The sequence below is a fragment of the Limulus polyphemus genome, unplaced genomic scaffold (genome assembly GCF_000517525.1).
Source record: "Limulus polyphemus unplaced genomic scaffold, Limulus_polyphemus-2.1.2 Scaffold61, whole genome shotgun sequence".
Lineage (NCBI taxonomy): Eukaryota > Metazoa > Arthropoda > Merostomata > Xiphosura > Limulidae > Limulus > Limulus polyphemus.
The window spans coordinates 521,545-546,286 of NW_013665671.1; the positions used below are offsets into that span (position 1 = coordinate 521,545).

Consider the following 24,742-nt stretch of genomic DNA (forward strand, 5'->3'; position numbering starts at 1 on the left):
GAAGTCACAGGACCGGGCCGACTGAACACCTTCTTCACATTTCTGGCTAATGTTATTTGCACTATCATAATTAAGATACAAGGGAGGCTCTCTCTCCCAAGATTGGTCCTCATTCAGAATACTGTCTATAGCCTGGAATATAGAATCGGCATGCATCTCAATGGCAGACGACATAACGTTCGCCATATTGGCTGAATCGACCTGACTGTAATCAGGCTGGTTGTACGTTGGTACATCAGATGTGAAGAGAGGCAGTCGCCCTGGTAATGAGTAGTCACTTTCAATTGGCGTAACAACATGTTGAGGTGGACACAGGCATTCAAATGGGGGGCAAGAACATCTGCTTTCTACTGTTAATATGAAAAAGAACCTAGTTAAATAGGATTAAAAAATTTTCTTAACTAATGAATACATGTTCACAAAAACTCCTGTCACTTTATGGAATAACATACCCACTTCCTGTAATATTTCATTTAGTCGCAAATAGATGAAAATTATTGAAAGCTTCCTGTACAGAAATTTGATTGACAATATTTTTTTTCATAATAGATACTTATACATACTTAGGTAGTTTGTAAGAAAAATTCCGTTATCCCTTTCGTTACATGACAATGTCTTCAATTGTTTTAACCTTGAAGATAATGATCCAAAATTAGGTTACAGTCCATAATATTCGAATCATGGGGAAAAGATTTTTAAGCATAAATGCATTTCCTATCCAAATTTTCAAATGAAGCTGCTCAGTTTAGTGAACAGTAATCACATTTTGCTAAAACAAAAAGTAATGGAATCTCATATTGAATCAATAAGTATTTTATTTTAGGTTTCATCAAACTGTTCACCTCAGTATTGAAAACTCCTCTACCTCTACTCCTGAGCTCATTAACCTAGGTACACACGCTTTCATTAACCTAGGTACACACACACCTTCATTAACCTAGGTACACATATCTTCATTAACCTAGGTACACACACTTTCATTAACCTAGGTACACACACCTTCATTAACCTAGGTACACACACCTTCATTAACCTAGGTACACACACCTTCATTAACCTACGTACAAACACCTTCATTAACCTAGGTACACACCCTCATTAACTTACGTACACACACCTTCATTAACCTAGGTATACACACACCTTCATTGATCTAGGTACACACACATTCATTGACCTAGGTACAAACACCTTCATTAGACTAAGAACACGCTTTCCTTAACCTAGGTATACACACCTTCATTAACCTAGGTACACACACCTTCATTAACCTAGGTACACACACTCCTCTTGTTGAATTTTAAACACGCGCACGTGTCATATTGATGTAATTACAGTTGCTTTAGCAGCTTGTCTTTTTGTTGGGTCTAATTTGGTGACGAGCATTTGTTCCAGAGGTAAATTACTGTCTTACTTTTTTGCTTTGTATATTTTTTCAAAGTAAAGTAGATTATTCGAAGTTGATGGGTTGGGTGTGGTTACGATTCAAGAAAATAGTAGTTCAACAGAGCAGGTTCTTAACCGCCTTCGCGAATTTTCTGATTCTCAACGACGGTAATGTATGGCCTCACGTTGTGACTAAATCTAGATAAGATAACAGAAATCATAAGAGCCAATGACAAGCTTGTAGAATGCGCTGATATTATTTTGTCTCTTATTCATTCATTCACTTCTAAAAACAGTTGTTTTCTTTCACATATGATTTAGAATGCCTCAACGAAAACGCGAACTCTGCCTCATAATTGCATTGGGCAGTGCCAGTGTTTGTTTATTCATATACGTATAAGAGTAATTTAGAGTACATCTTACCACACCTATCGAAATATGCACTTGAAATGATACAGGGCTTGATATATGAGATCTTCTGGAAAACTTCCTATATCAACAGCTAAACTTTCTAACAAAAGAGTGATAAGCCTGTAGAAAAACTGGCATTATTTACTAAACAGATAACGATTATCATCAGTCCTATATAATTCTTTACGTTTATCAAATCTGCACCATAAGACTAATTATTAGCTATGAATATGGCAGCGCTTGTCTTGATATACAAATACTGTGTACGAAAAAAACCAAAGTTCTATTTGTTCATAGTGCATTAGGCGATATTAAAATGCATAACACGTATGGATACGTTTCTTTTGAAAAAGGAGATTTATGCATGACAGGTTAAAATATCACTATTGAACTATGGTTTATCTGTACACAAAAAACGTATTAAGTTCCGTTTTCATACCTTAATTATGATAAATAAAACTTACTTTGATAAGTCTAACAAAAATCAACCTACCGAATTTTATGTTTCCAGAGGGAGTAGTGGAACTTTGAGACATTCTTAGAAAGTCAGTGCATCCAGTGGTAAACTTCCAAACGTCGTGATTAATGGATGATGATTTATAATGTGTAAGCTCACTTACTTGCCGCTAGAGGAACAACAAAGAAACAGTTTAACATTTCGAAGCATTGTCTATCTTTTTTACTGTAAATAAAACGTCCGAGATTATTTTGTTCAATTTCATAAAAATGCTACTACATTATTTAAATTGGAAATGATATCGTATTGATCTTGTGTTATGATTATCTTTTGAATAAACATATAGGTAGCCAGACTTAAGGCAAGGCAATAAAGGCCTAGGCCACTTCACTATATGAGGGATCCGCATAGATATTTTTATACGTGATTCTTAAATATGAAGTTGCAAAACTCAAACACCATTTTAACCACCGAGGGTGGGTCCAAGTGGCCAGATACCTTTAGCGTTTATGAGGAGGTAAAACAATATTATAGGATAATTGAAAGTTTCCGGATGAACTACAATGGTTTTCATCAAGAAAGTAGTCGAAAACTATCCACAATTAGGTAGATCTGGGAGCGACGGGCGTGGAGAATACACAAGTGTACCAATTTTTATATCTGACCAGTGAAATTCGCTATCATATGTGAATTCTAACAAACAAACAAACAAACAAAAAAAAACCAGAAGCGCTGCAAATAAATGCCTGTCAAAGAAGCACAAAGAAATTATATCATCACTAGCTCCTCCGTGGAAATTTGTATGAGTATCTTTAAAAGATTTCGACATGTCTCAATGCAACGTTTATGCTTTCATGCTATATAGATCATAGTTTGGTATATACTTTCTTCTTTAATATACAGTAATAAAACTTAATGGATAGTTGATAGTTTTCTAATAGAAGCCCATTGTGTAACTTTGTTTACAAACAAACAAACAATTCTAAGAGGAATGGCCTAGTGTGTTAAGCACTGTACCTACTCACCTTCCCATAGCTCCAAATTGCCACTTTAATCACGGAATTAACACATATCTTTCTATTGTAAAATTTCGGATACATTTTTCATTGTCGAATACAACAAGAAGTTGTATCTTGCCTAGCGCCCCGTAGTAGCTAAAGCCATAACTGAAAATACAAACAGTTTGCTTCATAACACAAGTCTGAAAAATTCTACTTGCTGTCCGACCAATTTTAGACATTTGTAACGAATAAGAACTGCTACTGGTCAGTTGAGTTGACAGATATAGACATATGATATTTACCCATAGTTTTATTTTTATTTTATTGTTCATGATCTGTGTATTTTTCTCTTTTAATATGGAAGGGTCTGTTGACAGGTATTAATTGATTTGATAAACAGTTTGAAAACTACCATGATACTTCAGAAACTTACTTGAACTTACTCAGCGTATCGCTTTACAGCTTTTTGTGGAAGCGCTCTAAACAAATTCGCACCGTTATCAACCTTATATACGATTTATTACTTTTATTTATAAAACTATACCAAAAATACATGTTTAACGAAAATTTCCTATAAATCGACTTGAATTTAAATCTAACCATAATCAACAATCCATAATACAAAGGGCAATTTTTTCTTTCCTTCGATAGGATGGAACGTGACCTCGTTGTTAGCGTGCCGAACTATGAATCAGAAGGTCCATGGTTCTTGCCCCGTTGCTACAAAACTCTGCTCCTCACTTTGAAATTGTGGGTGTATTATAAGAGCGACGGTCAAATCCCACTGGGAAATAAGAGTAGTCCAAAAGCTGACTGTGGGTGCTATTGACCACCTGCTTTTATTCTAGTCTATAAGCTCAAAATTAGGGACGGATAAGCGCAGATAACCCTTTATGTAGCTTTGCACTAAAATTATGAAACCAAAAAAATTCTTCTGGATCTATATATTCCCTTTGGTCTAGATACAGTCCCGTTACTCTTATTTAACATATTTCAAAAAATAAGTCAATAGGATATAATGGCACATTATTAATGAAGCTATAAAAAGCTGGCTGTTTTACTGTGTGTTGATTGGTTTGTCTTATATGCTAAGCAGATTATTTGGGTCGCTATTAGGACAATTATAATCAAGTATATAGCACATTCTTGTATAAGAAAATATAAATCAGTAACTTTTATCAGTAATTCTTACAAATTCCAATTATATTACAGAAAAGGTTTTTGTTAATTCCATCAAAGAAAATCCTGTCAGAAGAGAATGTAGTAATTATTTATACACAGACGTGAATGGATATGTTACACACCTGTCCGTGAACTATTTAATCTAAAAGGATTTGGTTTATAAAAGTGATCACAACATATCAAATGGCTGCACACTCTGGCAAGAACTACAGTTCCTTCTATACAAGGCTCATCACCAGAGGTTGGGTCAGCAAACCAAAGAAATATAGTTAGGCTTCTTATAATGTTGAAGTGCATATAATATTTATGGGGTTTTGAGTAGTCTTTTTAATTCACCATATAGTAACTTAAGTTAATTAAGTTGTGTGAATAATATTATTGCATTGCGCCAAATTTATCATTCAATATTACATACCATTATAAGAAGCTTAACAGGTATAACTGTATTTTTTGGTCTGCTAACCGTAACTCTGGTGATGATCGAAACTGTGGTACACAGCAGAGGGTGCGGCCAATCAAAGAATGTATTTGACCTCCACGTCACAGATTACATTTACGATTTGGCTTTGAATGAAAAGAAAAGAAGTATGTAATATAATTATCTAATATTGTTAATGTGGTTATCATGTATTTACAAAATAACGAGTTTTGTCATATACATTCCTATTGTCTACATTTTCTCTGCTAAGGAATTGTATTATTTAGTCTCCTATGTACATGAAATGATCACATAACTTATAGTACATAAAACGGAATGGCCCGCCATGGCCAGGTGGTTAAGGCGCTCGACTCGCAATCTGAGGGTCGCGGGTTCGAATCCCCATCCCATCAAACATGCTCGCCCTTTCAGCCGTGGGTGCGTTATAATGTGACGGTCAATCTCACTATTCGTTGGTAAAGGAGTAGTCCAAGAGTTGGCGGTGGGTGGTGATGACTAGCTGCCTTCCTTCTTGTCTTTCACTGCTAAATTAAGGACAGATAGCCCTTGCATAGCTTTGCACAAAATTCAAAAACAAAACAATAAAATGGAAACAAGGGCAGTGATTTGTGGGAGACAAAAGATAGATCTGAAATGTCATTTTTACACACCTCTGATTTCGACTCATGATTAACAGTTTAAGAGGAATGTTGAAAAAAAAAATGCAGCTAAATTTTTATAACAATTTCTAGGTTTATTGGTTTTCCGGAATTTCGTCGGCTTTTAGCGTTTAAACCGTCTTCTAAACAAGCATAAAATCTAATTTTTAAGTGGGATTTATGCTGGTTGCTAATCAATTATAATAAAAAGTATACACTCCTTTTTCTTATGTTAATACTAAGCATAATAAGAACCATACATCATACTCAAAGAAAATATAATTGATAGTAACAAATTCTTAAATATGGATACAAAAACGTCTGAAATTGTGAATTATATTAACCTTAAACGTAATATTAAAAAATATGATATACAGAACAAACCTAATTCGTTTGAGATATTAATCATTAATGCATGTTCATCAAATGTACTTATTGACTTTTATTGCTATATTTTGTGAAAAATGACCAATATTCACAGTAGCAAATTATTGTTCACAACTAATTTACTTTTTACCTGGAATAGTAATTACTCACTGGTATATACATATATACATGATACATGAAAAGCAGTTTGTAAGATAATAAACTCAAGAGCTACATCATGCTTTAGAGAAATTCTCTTTGACGTGAGAACTTGTACAGGTGGCCTTGCCAATGGATGTTACACATGTTCCCCGAAGCAACTGTTACCAAACGAATATATTTTCGCATGACTGCGAGCAAATTTCAACTACAGCCATCTAAAGAGACCGCTCTGTATTCCGACAAATTAGGCTTCTCTTCAACCTTAGTTTGTATTACGGCTGATAAGATTCTGCCATCACTAGGATAACCTACAGTTTTATCAACGATGTTCAAATAAGCAGTATCAACACAACCTTGCTAGTATGAATGAACAACCGTCAACATTCTCGTCCCCCTCCTTCCCCAGTGTCAACCGTCTCCGCCCTCTTTTATATTGAAGTGGAAAAGCATACCGAAACAGCGCAATTTCACGCCTCACGTGAGAGCGCCGCCTGTCTACTTCTCTATTGAATCTTAACTGTTCACTTGATAAAACGTTACTCTAGAGTAGAAAACAAGGAGCAGTGTCATAGTTCATAAGAGATAAATAAAGTATAAAGATTTTTCAATGTAATTTTCTTGTTTTTTGTAGAGTAGTGAAACGAACAACACTATTAAGATAACGTTTCACATGTTTAGTGTTTTCACTTCGTAAATTTTGCTAAACAGATAGACAGATATTTTTAAACAATTCTTATTCGCAGAAACTGAAAATTTACAAATTTGATTAAGATCGTAACTTCTAGTATATTTGGTAATCCTCACCTAGTAATTTCTAATAAACATTAAGAAATATAAATTTTTCCTCATAACTTAAATCGTAGCCTACAGACGAAGCGTGTTTGTTTTTACGTGTTCTCTCTACGGGCAGAGCTCTGGCCAGTACTTATCGTGCCGAATTCTGTATCCTAGGTTCTGTGGTTCCCTTACCGCCAAAAACAAAAATCGCTCTCCACACTTTGGGTTCGTGGATGCTTATGGTTAAATTCCACTATTCAATTCGAGCAGTCCACGAGTTGGCGGTGTATGATGTTCACTAGCTGCCTTCCCTCTAGTATATCACATCAAAATTAGAGACGGCTAGCGCAGATAGCCCTCAAGTAGCTTTGCGCCAACATCAACAAACAACAACATCATGTTCTCACACGTCTAAAACAGGTTTAGACTTGCTAATGAAACAAACGAGAACACCACTACTTTGCCTCCGGTACCACAGCCTTCACAGTGGCTTAAAGAAGAAATGAAGAGAAAGTAAGGTTCATAAAACTCAAATATTTAACAAACCAATAATCATGTGTCTTCAAAACATGAGATTTGTTAAATCCTGAAAGCGTATTGTAAAAACTTTGTCTAGACTAGCACGTACTAATTGACAAGTTACACAGAAGTATATGGCCAGAAATCAGAACTGTTTATGATGAGAAAGTTAACATTTTTCCATTTATCAAATTGTTATAAATAATTTAAAAGAATTGTATTCAAATAAAATCATGTGTTTTTGTTGTTTTTCAATTAGCCAGTACAGTGACTTCGGTCGAATATAGTATTTATATAATTCTAATTAGATATAATAGTAACTTGCATCGCTCCAGCGGTAAATCTGCGGACTTATAACGCTAGGAATCGGGTTTCGATAACTGTGGTTGGCACAGACAGATCACTGTGTAGATTTGTGCCGAGACAATAATACAACAAGAAAGAGTTGTTGCTTCCCCAAACATAAGGTAATGGCTACAATAAAAAAACAAAAACGACATGTTCGTTCATTTCGAAACGACGTGAAACCTCTTAAGATACGTTATTTAAGTGTTATTTTAATTATGGGTTACTTAATTCTTACCAGTTATAGGTTATTGGTTATAAAGCAATCAGTCTATACACCGCAGGTAAAGTTCGTTATTTGTCTTAGAGGTAATGAAAGTTTAATAAATGCACATTACTAACTGTCTTGATATTTCAATTGACTCTGATTATAATCATTAATTTGGGTATTTGCTAAAGAAGTATCTTACTGGCCCAATTATGATTGAATTTCTCTTCTGTGAGTAGACCATGCTTTTAGTTTTATTAAAACTATATTTTACAGGCTTATGTCTAAATTGATTTTCTCAGCATGGAAATATTTCCTTATTAGAATTCTTTGACGTAACGATAAGCACCAGTGAGTCATATCATGAACTTTTAACTTCGAGGCTTTTAGTCCACATTTTAAGTTTCCTTGTCTTTTTCTAAGGAAGGTAATACGCTTTATTAATGATACAGTTTGTACAGGAAGGGCATGCGCTGATTATCAGACCTTGTGCGGTGGTGGCTGCTCCCTGGCAGAATCATGAATGGCATGACGATAAGGAAAGAGAGATCCACCGGACGTTTAATAGCGTCAAAACCTGTGATTTCATCTAAGCAAAGCAAACATCGCAGTAATGTAAATCGTAATTTGTCGCGACGCCGCGATTTCTCCCCCTCACTTGTTAAAATCCGCGTGATAACCGTGTTCTCCAAATAATAGTTATTTGAAACAAAGGTCCAAACAGGACAAGATAAAGAGAAACGCAGAAAGGCGAGCAAAAGTCAGAATTACTGAGCTTAAGCCGATACTTAAACTGGCCCGTTGTAATATTTTTACAGTCTGTTTTATTTTGCCCTGAGCTTTAGTGTTTGTACATGTGTAATTGTAAACGGAACTGGAATTTGTTTTAAGAGTTCGCTAACAACTACTTATTAGACAAAAGTAAGGAGGGCCATAATGTGATATTTCTGTTCCACAGTTATAGAGGTATGAAATCAATAAAATCAGCTGTGATATAAAAGTACCGCAATAGACATTTTAATTAATGACACGACGATTTTGACTTTTTTTTTTGCATACTATACTCCTTTGGAAATCTTTATAGAATTCTCCGTATTTTTTTAAGTTTCGATTTATTATCTAAATTTTTATTCTTCTTTTTGTTCTGTATTTTTCAGTACTAAGACGAAAGTGAACGAGGTGACGTGGTGACTGTAAGTTTAATTAGTCTCTCTTTTACCTGAACAATGTTATATACTATAGATGCTAAAATATTTACATTAGTTCACCTGTCTTACATTTTATCAAAATAAAATGAGTAAAATGTTCTATGGGTGGGATATTTAAATATATCTCACTTAACGTATTCTTATCATACACCTTGTCAAGCGTCTACACTGATTATTAGAGATGGGCTCCTAGCATTAAAATGCCATCCGAAATAAGTATATCCAATTACTTCGGAAAGCATACAATGCCCAAATAGTTCACTAAGAGCTCCTAATTACGTCACATTTAGAATAAGCTATAAAACAGATTTTAAAAGGAAGATTTTTTTTTTCAACTAAGACATAATAGTTTGGATCACATCTCTATATGATCAAATAATCTTAAATACATATTGATGGACGGATGTTATTGGAAATTAACAAAGAAATGACGCCAGAATGTTAGTCTTTTTATAATAAATAGGCAAAACCAAGTTAAATGACAATGGTTCCTAAACTGAATGGTCAAATTTCGCAGACAATGGATGAAGAACTCACTGTTAAATTGTTAATTCTTCATTAGAAATAGCCAAATCTACGTGAGGGGACATTATTACTTTAACTTAATAGTATATTTCGTGAGAAATTTATAAAAACATCACTGTAAGACATTGGATGTGACTTTAACACTACGTAACTTAATGGAATTATTTCGATTTATTTGAAGTTAAGCACAAAGCTACACAATGAGCTATCTGTGCTCTGTCCACCACGGGTACCGAAACCCGGTTTCTAGCTTTGTAAGTCCGTAGACATACTGATGAGCCACTGAGGGGCGAAAAAATTCGATGACATTTAGTGGTAAAAGAAGTCTTGATGAAATTTGCTTTTTTTGTCAAATAAAATCCTAAGTCACAGTAAAAGAACAGTGACACTTTAACTTAATGAACGCCCCCAAATGGCACAGCGGTATATCTGCGGACTTACAACGATAGAAACCGGGTTTCGATACCCGTGGTGGGCAGAGCATAGATAGCCCATTATGTAGCTTTGTGCTTAACTTCAAACAAACAAACAATTTTAATGAACAAATTTTGACTAAAACTAGCCCGTGAAGAAATGACAATCAAATATCAGCTCCTGGTAAACTAAAAACCAAGGTCATGCGACAGGACGGTGGCATTTTAGATTAGTGTACGCGTTTCAATGAAATTTGAAATAACACTACAGTTTTAGCCCAGAACTATATTATTAGTTTTGGCTTGAGTAGACCTAAAGACAAAGCAAAAATCAAACAACCTTCACAATGAATTGGGTGGCACTATCTGTTGTTTTAATGGTCTTTTACTTTTAAGTAGATTTTTAAGAAATTATAATCTCATCAGAAATATATCAAATGACATTTTTTTTGTTTCTGTCTTTTGAGTTGGGGTGTTATTCAACTAATTGTTATTTTACGTGTGAACACATCCTCCATAAAGCTTATTAACTAATTAAATTTCTCAAGTGTTCGAACTATACATCTACTCACATATATCATAGATTAGCTATAAAAGTGTACTCATAATTGTAATCTTTTTAACAGTTTGTTGATTCAGTTTGTTTTTATCAATCACTGAAAATTATATAGTTTTAGAATGAGGTGTAAATAGTCCACAGAAAAAGTTTCTAGTTAGGTCTTTTACTCCACTGAACGAGGTGGAACTACTTTAGTAATGTTATTCATAAATTGAATTAAAAACAAAAAATAAAATAATAATCAATGTATATTTTCTTCTTTTTCTATCGCAACTTACATAATGTTGCACCAATGGTAAGAATTGTTATTCGAAGGGCAGCAATTTTATACATTTGATTATTATGCCACGCATAGTACGGGCTTCTAATTAATTATTGAAATCTATCTTGGGGCTTGACGTTAAAGGTTAATTCTCTGAGTAAGCAGAGTTTAAACAAGCGTCCTAAAACCACGAGAAATACTTTTAGTAATTTCAACATTTTATTCGAAAATTTAAAATTTTGTTGTTTCTACATTATGAGTTTTACAAATATAACCTAATATTTCGCATTGGTTTATTCTCTGTTTACTAAGCTAATATAAAGATGAAACCTAACATCAAAAACAACTGAAGACTATTACATTAATTTGCAAATGCACTAACATATGATGATCACTAATTTTTGAAGTTTTTGAAAATATAAACCTTTATGAAACAGAGAGAAAGTTGTTCGTTTCTGACGCAAAGCTACACAGTTGTCTGTTTACAGAAATTGAACCCTGAATGGACGAAAGAGAGAGAGAGAGAAAATGGAGTGAACCTAATTACTCTTTTGAGATATTTCATTATCGTTAAAATATGATATAAGCCTTAAGATATTTTGTTCCTGCTAAGTATTTTCAATAACTGGCTTAAAAGTGCCAAATGCAGATAGCAAAAGTGCTGTCACAGCGCCCCTTTGAAAAGTATTATGAATTTAAATTATAAAGTATACATATTTCTTATTTTTACCATAAAGTGAATGAAAAAGTGTTTTGTTTTTGAATGACTATGAGTGCTCAATTTGCCAAAGGTGATACTCTAAACAAACTGTTTTTATGTTCTTTTCCTACTTCAAAAATACCTTTTTCATTAAGTGAACATGGTTATTGGTATGAAAGTTGCTAGATTAGTTAGCACATCCCCAGATATCATTTAAAAGAAGCTTTCTTTAAAGGATAATGTCTTACTTAGTATCGTGTAAAAAGTTTTAGCCTTTAGTTTGGAGATAACATGTAAAACTATTAAAATAAAAGTTAATCAAACTATTTGCGCCAAAAGTTGGAAACGTCGTCGTCTGCTATACGGGTTGGGGCTCCTTACTCAATTCAACAATTAAGTTTGTATGAGCCAATTCTGAATTGTGTATATTTTATAATGGATTCAATACATTGAATATATTTTAATCGAAAAATCGTTATATTTAAATAAAATAAAAAGCAACTGTTATTCGATGGGTAACATAAAATGATGAACACACATTGCTAAACTCTAAGAATTGTTTAATGTTAATTATTTCTTTTCGCGCTATTTTTTAAACACGCTGATTTGACCGTGATAACTATTATTAATCACAAAGTAGATTACTTGCGCGCTACTTAGTAAAAACCACAAATATTGCTACAAAAGAAGATGATCTGTAATGGTTGTTGAAATTTCCCTTGTCATGTACAGGGCATTAAATTCTATTTAAAAGTGACAATACTTCATTCGCAATAACAAGTTGACATATATTTCATGTTATAATACAAGTATGAATTATAGATATGTGGTTGACCATGATCTGTGTAAATTACTTTGTCTACGTAAAAGGTCGGCACTATATTAAAACCATATTACAAAAACCGTTAAACTCTTGGATTGGTATTATCTAAGTTGCTGGTGAAACGATCAAGCTAATGGACGTGCATGTATTTGAGTATTAAATAGATCTAGCTCCTTAGTTACACTTCATTAATTCTCCCTCTGTGTTTACGGACGAAAAAAAAAGATACTTAAATAGCAAAGGGATCACCCAGACAACTATAGTTATTATTATGCTGTGCATACAAATATATTCTACCACGCCATTGCCGATAAGGCTGCCGGGAAGCCGCAGGACTTTAAGGGGATCCGAGACGCTAATAGTCGCAAATTGTACTTATCGTTATGGCATAAAGCTATCATTAGGCCAATTTTATACCAAGAGCTGGGGGGACAAGATCATTTAACGCCTGCTTTCGTTTGTTCCCTGCATAAGCATGTTAATCCGTCTCCAATTCGTTCTCTCTCCGAACTGGAAAAAGGCGGGCAAAACAGCCAATTTCCTTTGTAAGTAAAAAACAAAAACGGTAATTTGCAAAATATAATGTTGTTTTTCAAAAATTATGTATAAGTGGATGAGTATTAAACGTTTCATGTTCTAAACACGTCTTTACAGTGGTTGAATTTGATTGATCCCTCTATTCGTCAATGTAATTTCGTTCATACAGAACCACTCCTTTTAGCCTATTAGCTAAACAAAACCGTAGGTACATCACATGACTATAGAATCCTCTAATGAAAGATTTTTGCATTCTTGAAATGTATATGTATAACATGCTAGTCTTTCCTCTAAATTTTCACTTCGTTAAAAGTATTGTTGCCGTTCCGTAGGTACACCTTAATCTGTGTATGACCTGTGGTCCTTTTTTTTTTACGTCCCCGTGAATTGAATTCCAGCGATTTGTGTAAAACGTTCTTGGAACATTAAGAAACCACACCTTAAAAAGTAAGTATTTGATGTGGTACAGACCATTATTAATAGTAACATCAAAATTTGAGTAAATAAGTCAGAGACACAAACAGATTTCCCAACAATGGATCTCATTCGGTCAAATTTTGCATGAAAAGCTAGATAGATATATTCGAAAACTAAAAAAAAGATATAAAAATATCTGACCTTGGAATTTCAAAGACAAATTCTTAATATACTCTCTTGCTTAGTAGTTCTATATTACCAATATTAAATTTATAAATGTTTTACTCGATAAGAAAATAAATAGTTAGCGTTTAAATCGAAGGTTTACTTATTACTTGAATCATGTTAGCTGGTTCTGAATACAAAACGCAGAAGATTTATTTTAAATCAAGAACGCAAAATGTATTTGTAATGCTGGTAACTACCCAAGTGTTGGCAGGAAAAGCCTTTTGTACTTAACATTCTAATATGGTTTTGGTCATATTTGTTAGTATGTAAAAAAATAGAATTCGTATATATTATAATGGTTGATACCCTTAACTACCAATATTCAGTTTCAAACAAAATTTCACAAATCAGTGCCTTCGCGATTCATAGAAACATATCACAACTCAACTTTGTAAACGTCTTTTCGGAATAAGCCTATATGAGCTTATGGTTCATTACTTTGCTTGGAAAATGTCTGATCGATTTGATTAAGTTTTCATAAATGATTTCGTGATCTTACAATTCCTAGTATTAGAGGGCGCAAACTGGCTTTGTGGCAGAAGTATGGATTTTGAATCCGCGCGATATCACAAAATATTACACCTCTTTAAACTGTCACGAGAGTGACAGTCAATTCCTTATCGTGGATGGTAAGGTGTTGCTGACTGGCTGCCTTCCCTTGGTCAGTAGTTTAAAATTAGGGAAGGCGGCAGATAGCCTTTTTTTTAGTAGCTTTACCATAAATACAAAATACAAATTCCTGACATTACAATTTTTAACTGACTGGATGTGAATTTTCTTTTGAAATGTCGAAGGTCAAACTTAAGTTTAACCATCTAAAATATCAGGAACCTCGGGTCCCATGAAGTAAAAATAGTGAATGTAAAAATTAAGATTTCGTTTTTGTGTAGTTGTGTAGATTGAATTTGTATTGCTTGCCGCTTCAGGTGTTACCCTATATTAAAGTTCCTATTTTAAAAAAACTCAGATTTATCCAACTCAGAATTATTTATAATGATGGTCATAAATCACGATGTTATGAGTTGAAGAAGTGTTGTTTAAGAAAGTTGTTCTTTTCACTTGGTGACGTTATTCTTACCTTTCCACTGTACACGGCCTGTCCGTTTAATCTGATTCTTTGCTCTCCCGTTGCGCTGGTACTGCTTCTCGGCCGTTTAATGCCTCCATGGAGAGATCTTCTAGCCTCGGCTGTCGCCTTAGGTTCCGGTTTCGGGTGGTCGTGGATACCCTTAGCTTGAAAAAAGATGGCATTATCTGTGTGTCGCCAAAAATGGGTAACAGGGTAACCACAGTGCCCTCTGCAAGGCAAAACTTCCAGACGACCGGTACATTTTCTGTTAGGGCAAGGTTTACCTGTAACATGATATAAATGAAACAATAATATTACATGATATGCAATTTTACAGTTGTAATTGATAATATATGCTTTCATCTCAAATCAAATTTAAAACTAATTTTCTGAAAACTGGTTACGATAGAATGACAATATTAAAGACATCTATGCTAGTTTCAATATAGACAATAATCGAAGGTCTAATATCACTGTCTAGTAGCCAGGCAGATTGGATTGTTAAAAGAAGTGCTTTACTAATAATATTTACGAGATAAGTATTTTAACCTCAACTGATATAGTGTTCATTTGGAGAGTCAAAGTATTTAGTTGCATCCCGGGATATACATAATATTGAACTGCCATATTTCTTTTGTATATTATGTTCTTCATATAAATCAGAGGATGATGGGTAATATTTTTTCAAAGAACGACACCCTACTTCTAAGATTCAAATAGGAATAATTTTAAGAATGTAATATTAAGTAATTTTTGCACTTATATTTTGTTGGAGTATGTTATTACAAAAGCAACTTACAGTAATATTTTATCCAAAGTAGGCAATATCTGACTGGAATTCTCAACAGAGATTACTTAACTGACTGGAGTAATAAAGCAATTATTTTTGCATTTTATCAGAATCGTTTTGAAACCCCATAAAGCTGTTTGTCAATAAATTTGATTAAATTGCCAAAATAGTGTTGCAGTCTGAGTTGTTAAAAAAGTGCTTTACAATCAAGCGCTAGGGGCGCTCCTATTACTCATTTGGTAGACCACTTGCCTGCTATGTACAGGTCTCGGGTTCAAATTCGACGCGATATATAAAAATATCTCGATAGAACCTAGTAATATGAGATATCATATTATCATAAACACCAGGTATCAGTACTGTTGCACATGTCTTCTTTAAAATTGTGTCCGCACAGATCTGATGAAGAACACTAGCTCGAACGTTATCCTCTAGAAATAACTATATAACAAGTTTTTGGTGATTTTCAACCTATTCGTATATGCCTGTTTAGAATAAAGCAAAATATATCATGCTGCTTGCATAGTCTCTTAAAGTGGCCCCCAGTGGCACAGCGGTATGTCTGCGGACTTACGACGCTAGAAACCGGGTTTCGATACCCGTGGTGGGCAGAGCACAAATAGCCCATTGTGCTTAATTACAAACAAACTCTTAAAGTGGCGTGTTTCATAGAAAGATCTCAAAATAGCTAATATATATATATATATATGTGTGTTAGTAATATTTATTACCTTAGTGCATATGACTCGCATTAGAATTTGGTGATGCTATCAAATTAAAGTAATAATCTGTGGGCACTTTTTATAACTATTAAAACCTATAGTGTCCAAAGCCCTTTATTTCTTTTCACATTTTTTACGAAGCGTAATATAAAAAGTTTTGTCAGAACAACATTAAGTATTTTGTTGGCCTTCCTCTATACACTTAGATAAGCTTTAAGTAAAAGCCAGGTAATGATGAATTGTGATAGCTTGTTTTTGTGCGGCTAGTTATATATTTCGTATTTTTTCCAACATACTTGTAGAAAAAAGAATGTAATGATTGATGATTCCCTTTAATTTTAAACTGTGAATGTATTGCCAGAGTTATTGGTCTATCGCTGTTCAGATTTACCTGATTTTACAATAGTCATGGAGCAGAATTTTAATCACATGGGCAAATAAACTTTGTGTTACAGTGCTTAACAATAAAAAGTTTTACCTCAAGATTACAACATAACACTACTGTTTACTGGATAAAAATCAAAATATCTTCTATAAAAGGTATCTTTATCCAAATGTCTATCCGATGTTTAGCAATTTGAAAGAAACATCGGTTGGGGTTGAGACATGTGAGAAACCTACCGAATTCTGTTCAGTCTCTAAAAAGTTAAAGGACTACAGTACCCTAAATCATTAAAAAATGATTGAAGTGAGTGGCCGCCTTTCTAAGTTCAGCAGAGACTACAAGACCCCCTGTGGTTGTGAAACTTTATAATCCGATATACAGGAAACAGGTGCAAGGTCAGAAAGAAGGGGACCTGTTCGGCATGGGTTTGAGAAAGGAATATAAAATACAAGAGTTCAACTAAAGAAAGGAGGAGAAGACTAAAAGTGAGGGAGAAGGAACAAACTTTGAGAGGCGAAGTAAGAAATTAATATGCTGAGATCTATGAGGTATTAATTATCAGTAATAAACAGCAAGTTGTTATGTTTATATTGCTATCAATCAACTCATAATAGAAATAAGTACAATATAAATAAAGTTGATGGACGTAAGAAGGGAAAGCGAAGTGCGAGTATTCCACGATCCATGTCAAATCGAGAAAAATCAAAGGAAAACTCCAGCTCTGATATATTTTCACTATATGTGAAAGTGTTATGTCTGCTTAATTATATGTGTTGTTAGCGTATATAATTATGTAATAATAACCATAAACACAGATAATAAATGTTGGAGTATTTATCGTCGCATGTTTCATGAAAAAATACCACACAAGTTAGGTTGTGCTCCGGCTCGTGACGTACAAACGTTGATAGCCTACTCAACTATTTCTCCGCGTATGAATTTAAAGGCAAGGGGATGTGGCGTTGTTTAAAAAATACCGAGGAATAAAAATTGATATTATTGTTTAATTATCTCGAGGTAGCACAATAGTCTTTTTTCTGAAATTCAAAAGATTGAATGCATCTTGGCCATTGGAATAAAACGAAATTATGGTCTTATATGGGCCTTTAAATGCATAAAAGCATTTCAAACGTTTTCACTATAATAATAGTCTAAAATACTTTTTTTTACCTCTTTTTTCTCCAGTTGTTCACTTTTTTTTTGTGTAGTGGAAAGGGACTGTGCTTGAAACGTTTGGCATTGCCCCATTTACAAGGTATTGTTGAGGTTTTATACACATAAACGTAGCTCATAATCAATGTTGAAACAATCAGGGGTGAAACTTTCTTCACACACAACAATGTTTTTACCAAAAGGAAATGTCTACATGGTGTGTGTGTCATGTTAGTAGGTTATGCTGTCATTTTTTTAATCTGACGGAGGTTTGGGGGAAATGTAACCTCTTGTTATAGTGCTTTATGCTTAGGAAGTCTTACACTCAGCCAAGTTTGGGACAACCGATGCCTTACACTCAGACATGTTTCTGTGACATAAGTCATAAGTTGAGACAGCTCTTATCAACGGAAATCACAGAATCTACAGGCTCCCGTGAAATTGTCAATAACTTTTGACAACAATCGATAGCTTTCTCTTAAGTTTCATAAAAGTAGCGAATCAACTCAAAATCTGTAACTAAGCAAGTCGATCAACAAAAATGAAAAGGAAGAACCTTAGGATAACCTCTGCTACTCTACACGCATTCGTCTTGATCTCTGTACTCGATTATCTATATCTATGAGAGAGAGAGAAAGTGAAAATTGAGAAACAGATAAGTCTACTGCTATAGAGATCGATTTTTTTAATTTAAGGTTTGATCTACGTATGTGTCAAAAGCCGAATAAGAGTGTTATATGAACATGAACATGGTTCGAGTGTGGAAGCAGAAAAAGAGGAGGTGGTTTATGTAAGGTAAGCAGATGATGTCATTGACGCTACAGTTCTTGTGATAAGAGGGATGTGCGAGTGACTGGCTTATAAAAGGCAAGCTGTACAGTATAGGCAGTAAATCGCTTATATAATTTATTATAGCAAATTTGTTTAGGTGATGATAAACAGCAGGCGTACAAGAAAACGTACATTTTAATAAACTGTAAACCAAATTACTGTACTTTAGTGTCTATTATATATTGCAAAACTGTACAGAATTATTTATAATGTGTGGATAAAATACAATTTGTATATTTCGTTTTGGTTTTCCTGAAAGAATACTTGATACGTTAAATTGAAAGTTTGACCAATAACGTTCCTACGGTGTGAGGTTCCGTACATATACACAACAGTTTGTTTACTTTTACGGCTTGTTTGTTTTGTTATAGTGCAATGACACACAATAGGCTATCTCTATTATGTCCACCACGGGGAATCTGATCCAAGTTTTTAGCGTTTTAAGTTTGTAAACTTAACGCTCACCTATTGTTTGTTTGTTTTGAATTTCGCGCAAACCTACATGAGGGCTATCTGCGCTAGCCGTCCCTAATTTAGCAGTGTAAGACTAGAGGGAAGGAAGCTAGTCATCACCACCCACCGCCAACTCTTGAGCTACTCTTTTATCAACGAATAGTGGGATTGACCGTTACATTATAACGCCCCCACGGCTGAAAGGGCGAGCATGTTTAGTGGGACGGGGATTCGAACCCACGACCCTCTGATTGCGAGTCGAGCGCCCTAACCACCAGGCAAATTTATTTATACGCAAATATTACACAGAGCCGAGCTAAAGACAGTCGTAACCACAATACCACCACACTGCCAACTACTATCCAAAATGATATACTACATATTAACTTACTATCTCAAAACCCTTTAATGATTATTTGTATACAAACAATGATTTTCCGCTCAGATTCATTTTCACTTTTATAATAAAATATAATAAATTTAGCCATATATTACAATGCTAAGAAGTATGTATAGAAAGTTTCAGAGTTGTTTTGTGCATAGCGAGAGAGAGAGAGTCAAGTCAAGTAAGACTCAGAACACGTGAATAATTTCCCCTAGATAAAATATGTTATTTTTATTTTTCGCAAAAGTAGATCTGTATATTTTTATGCATCTGCTATTTTTTATCTTACTTTATAATAAGAGTGAGTCCCGTATAAAGGCAAAAACATGGATTTTGTTGCTTTGGTTTATCTTAATGTTTTGTGATAAAAAACAGAATATGTATATCACTACTAAATCATTCTTACCTTGTTGTTTTTTCCTGGCTTTATCACAGATGGCAGGCCTGAGAGTCACTTTTTCTCCAGAATCTAAAGTACACCGTAGACTACAAAGTAGAACCCCGAGGCAGGACTTCTTGAGAATGTGGACGTTATGGTTATTGGTGTTTCTCATCGCCCAGCCACTGGAGTGTCGCCGGGCTTCCTCGCAATCCGGCCGGTACACAAAACGACAGTGGCCGTCTGCCCATTCCTGAAAACCGTCGTAGGTTGAAATCTAATGAAAGAAACAACAACAGACACTTTTTAATAAATTGAGAATAAAAATGCTTGTTTTTCAACAGACAGATTTACATTTCCAAACTATGTAGATCAAGTCTAATCAAAAACCAATTTTAATGCAAGTGACAAAAACAAAAAACAGAGTATAATTATTCTTTAGGAAAAAACAACAACTTGTGCTTTACCTATGTATATGGTATTTGAATGCATTAAGTGTATAAAATGTCTTTTGAAAGTAATTGAAACAGTTAAGTGATCTGTCTAGACTACTCACGTACGAAAGTTAGGTACTATAGTTTTGAACGAACCTGACGGCCGTGCGGGGCGTTTCAATGAGTACGAGGTTAAACTTAAGTGGGTTAAACCTATTCCACAACAAGTGATACCAGCGAAACACTTCTAGTACAAATGACACTTGGAACCGAATGGTGTGATTGAAAGTGACAAACCGATCCAGTGAGAGACACCAGATCAAGCAACGTTTTGAAAACCTGGGTATCGGGAGCAAGTATTAAAATTCAAGAGAATGACGGAAACAGTAATCTTAGTGTCTGTAAACAAATAAAAAAACTCACAAACAAAAACTTAACACATAAACACTGCTGTCTGAAATGGTGCTCTGAGAGACGACATAAACATTTTCCAAATACCTTTCCCTTTACAATTCATAGTACTATTTACACCAACCCTCTCTTACGTATATGGTGATGTTGTTCGTCCTAATTTTATTTTTGCATAGTTTAATGAAGTTTAGAAAGCTTACACGCACGCAAACATGTCACTCTTTTAATTATATAGGTATCTCTCAAGTGCTTAGGTAAATTAGACGTCGAACTTTCATATTCTTGGTAAGATCTCTGTTGCTAACGCATCTGAAATAACTTATATTGCTTTAAAATCCCTTAATTGTGATCATCAGGTTCATATATTAATTTCGTTATTGTTTCACAACCTTAAAAGGCATGTGTGACAGACAGTACTGGTAAAATTTGTTTTGAAGAGACGTTTTCAGGTGAAAATGAAAGATTTGTTTCTTGAAAGAAATGTACGTATATCGTGTTTGAATAGCTCATTAGTTATGTTTACTTCGCTAAATAAAAATTAAATAATGTACTATCGAAACTGAGTAATTTGAATTTTTATTAAGTTCATTCGACTCTAGCACCGAGTATCAATGTATTATTTTTGCTATATAAAAAACTCAAGTTATATAATCACGTTTCAAGATTTTATCAAAATATGTAAAAAGCCATTAATTTTGGTTTTTTTTCTTACAGAGAGTAGAGTACAATATTTGATTCTTGACCATTTCTAGTTAAGATACGAGACATCACAGCAAAATTTTCGTACGATATTTGAAATTAATCCAACAAATTCATTTTTTATTTTTTAGCTGATAAAGAAAAGAGGGACAAAAACAAAGAAAAAATCTTTCTTTTAGATAAACCATCTTTATAGCAGATTTTATATTTGTATGTAAAAACATTAATAAAAAAGCATAATTTCATATATATATATACTAAGGGCTAATCGACCTTTATAAAAATGATATTCCAGGTTCCATTCTGTCTTTATGGAACTACTTTCTTCATCGTAGATCGTGTTCAGTCCGCTGGCCAAAATTACACACTATTGCCCGATACCGCAACAAACTTCTGTGCGATCAATCTTAGACCAGTCAACTTGACTAATGCGCCACTGTGGGTGCCAATTTACATATAAGCAGTACAGTAAAAAAAGGCCATTGAAGCTGTGTCGGTAAAGTCGACAAATATGTGATCAAATGAGATTACAATTTTTACGGCTCTCATGGAAAAAGTAATCGATTTCGTGGTTTGGCTAAAAGCCTAAACCTTCGTCAGCTTCAAATACTTGTTATTATTACGTTAATGGAACTAGGAGGCGTGCATAGGTTCACTGCATTGACTTCCACTGTCTGATAAATTTCTGTATATAAGGACAGAGGTTAAACTTCATGTTGAAGACAGTTTGGTGAATTTTCATGACAAGAATGTTTTAAAGTTCATACCAAAGTCTTCTTTGTGTGTTATCATAACGAATGAGTTTCTATTTCTAAACCGCAGGAGTTGTAGTGTATAAGCTATTATCTCAAATAGTTCACTCCCTATTAAACCTGAGTCAACAATATAATCTGATAACAGTTGTAACACCCCAACATAACACATGCTGTTTATATACTTTCCATGTAATTCAGATACAATTCTTGTACTACATCAACAGTAATCCATTTTAATCTTTAAACGTATTATTTTTAGTATTGATATATTTAGCAAATGCTAACTCTATTAGCACTAAATTTCAAGTTATATTGTTTTGGAATTGTTTATAGAAGTTGAAGTAAGAGAAGTTAATAGCTTTTATTTTGTAAGCTGATAGCATTAATTACTTACGCATCGAGGATTTGGTGTATGAAAGAAGTTCCTATGAGTGGTATGCTGGCTAGTGGGTTAAATGTCTTTACAATGTACGTAATCTATCCATAGTGTGAAATTCCTATAAACACATGGCAGAGAGACCATTCTCACTTTGATGTAATGCATATAACATGTAATTAGATAACAAACATTTAATCGTACAACACACAAAAACTAAAATTGGTATCACATTTGTTCTTAAGTTTCCATAATTCGTAAGATTGATGTATAAATCCATCTGTTTAATTTTATTTCATGTTTTATTTTTAGTGCAAAGTTACACAATGGGCTATCTTCACTCTCAACACCACGGGTTGGATTTCCGAATAGAACAAGCGTTGCTTATATGCGGTTGAAGAGATAGGTAGGGATTAAGAATAGAAACTTTAATGGAGTGCGTAAAAGTACGCACAGAAAGGATTTTGTGGTTAAAATCATGTAGGAATTACAAATGTATTTCATGAGAAGCTTATTATGAATTCTTTTAAGCTGTATTGGTTTTTAAAAATAATAGTTGATATAAATGAACGCCCATGTACAGTGAATTTTAAAGCCTGTAGTTTTGATTTTGGTTTTGCTATATCATATTCACAACTTCATGGCTAACGACATAAAAGGTTTTGCAATACTCATAAAGTTTTCGTCGAATTTCATAACCAAAGAGACAGATAAGCAAAAAGAGAAATGTCCCTACATGTGTTATCAACAGAAAAGAAAGGCAAGTTTACACACTTTGAAATATCTTTCTATACTTCTAACCCCTGGGCACGGGGAATGTGGTGACCTTTGACTCTGAGAGTACCTAATGTGGACGAGGGGTGCCCTCTCACAACTATTAGCGTTGCCAGGCGGATCAAGTTTGGCTAATTACATAATATATCTTTTGTAGACCTACGATTACAGCAGAAAGAGAACCACTTATGATAAACAACCTTCCGCTCTTTGCTTCGGCTGATTTCAACTGTACCACCGACAGACGCGGCCGTCACAGGAGTGCAGCTAACCACCGTTAGACCCGCTACTTAATATAGCAATTTAGATCTATCCATTAGGTAATGATTCCCTTTGGCCCCTGAGTAACTTGAGACCAGAGATCGACAGAGGAAAACGAATGGTTACGCTAAATGCTCTTTTCCTTCTTTGTTATTTTGTGTCTTTTTTTCAACGCTTCCAGCTATTCTTATTTATTCGAAACATTTGAGAATAACGACAAAAGTATCTGATTATTCTTGTAAATGCTAGAGCAGGCTAAACACAAAAATAAAATCCATCACTTCAATCTCTTCACACATGTGATTAGGGTTGGAGAAACGGCATCGTTATTTATTGCCTTGTAAAACAAGATACTATATATGATTATGCACACCTGCGTGAATAGAGCCCCTATTTAACAAGGTACTGAACACATACACTTATTTCTACTATACAATATGACAAATTAACTGTACTATATCTTCCAAACTTATTCTTTAAGGCAATTTAGTTTCTATGTTATTGAGTAGATGTTTAAAAAACTCTAAATCTACAAGACAGGTGTTATTATCCGGCAAATTGCTGTAGTTTTCATTGGCCTTTTAAGAAATTTACCAAACTCACTAGTGACATTCGTGTTAGGTGTATGAGCAACGGAAACATTCCCTTTGTATGAGTAATTCAACGTTAACATTTTTGAGATATAAATTGGCCACCTTCATATGGTTTATTCCAATCGCGAAATAGGAATTCAACAGTGGACTAAAAATATCTTCCCCTGTTACTTATGTTATTACGTAGGCAAATGGCAAGTTTAAAAAGAATTGCCACCTTCTTTTATGTAAATTTAATTACCGAACATCCTTTTAGGTATAATCAAAAACTGTCAATGCAATTTCGTCATAAATCGATATGAATATTAGTTATTGTTTTATATTATTAAATATCTTGTGTGACGGATTTATTACTATATATTTAATTTAATGTCGACGCTTCTTCAGATTAAATTTATATTTAGAAATATGTACAGCGTATACTGTTAAATATGTATTGCGAAACTCCCGCCTATTCTCTAACGTTGTAGAAGATTCTCCAGTGTAAGAATCAACAATATATGTATGTACGTATACGCTAGTGTTAGCGTCAGTATTGTTACGTAAAAGTGAAATTTCGAGAAACTCTCCACACGCCTATAAATATAACCAACGCGACGCGCATAAAAAAAGTATCTATTATTGGTTTGCTATAGTTGGTGTGCTATATACTTCGAAAGCTATAACTGTGATTGTTATAACAATTATTAATCAGAAAACTTAATATATTT

The 24,742-nt window shown here is 34.0% G+C and overlaps 1 protein-coding gene across 1 annotated transcript in view; it reads right to left on the minus strand.

Annotated features, from left to right (window-relative positions):
* Positions 1-12,859: 12,859 nt before the first annotated feature.
* Positions 12,860-24,742, minus strand: part of LOC106464530 (transcription factor glial cells missing-like) — a 23,180-nt gene continuing 11,297 nt past the window's right edge. The window contains exons 2-5 of the mRNA XM_022392779.1: positions 21,695-21,709; positions 19,757-20,006; positions 14,642-14,916; positions 12,860-12,922 (exon numbers count right to left, since the gene is read on the minus strand). Coding sequence (XP_022248487.1) covers positions 12,860-12,922; positions 14,642-14,916; positions 19,757-20,006; positions 21,695-21,709 — 603 coding nt within the window. The remainder of the gene's footprint in view (positions 12,923-14,641; positions 14,917-19,756; positions 20,007-21,694; positions 21,710-24,742) is intronic.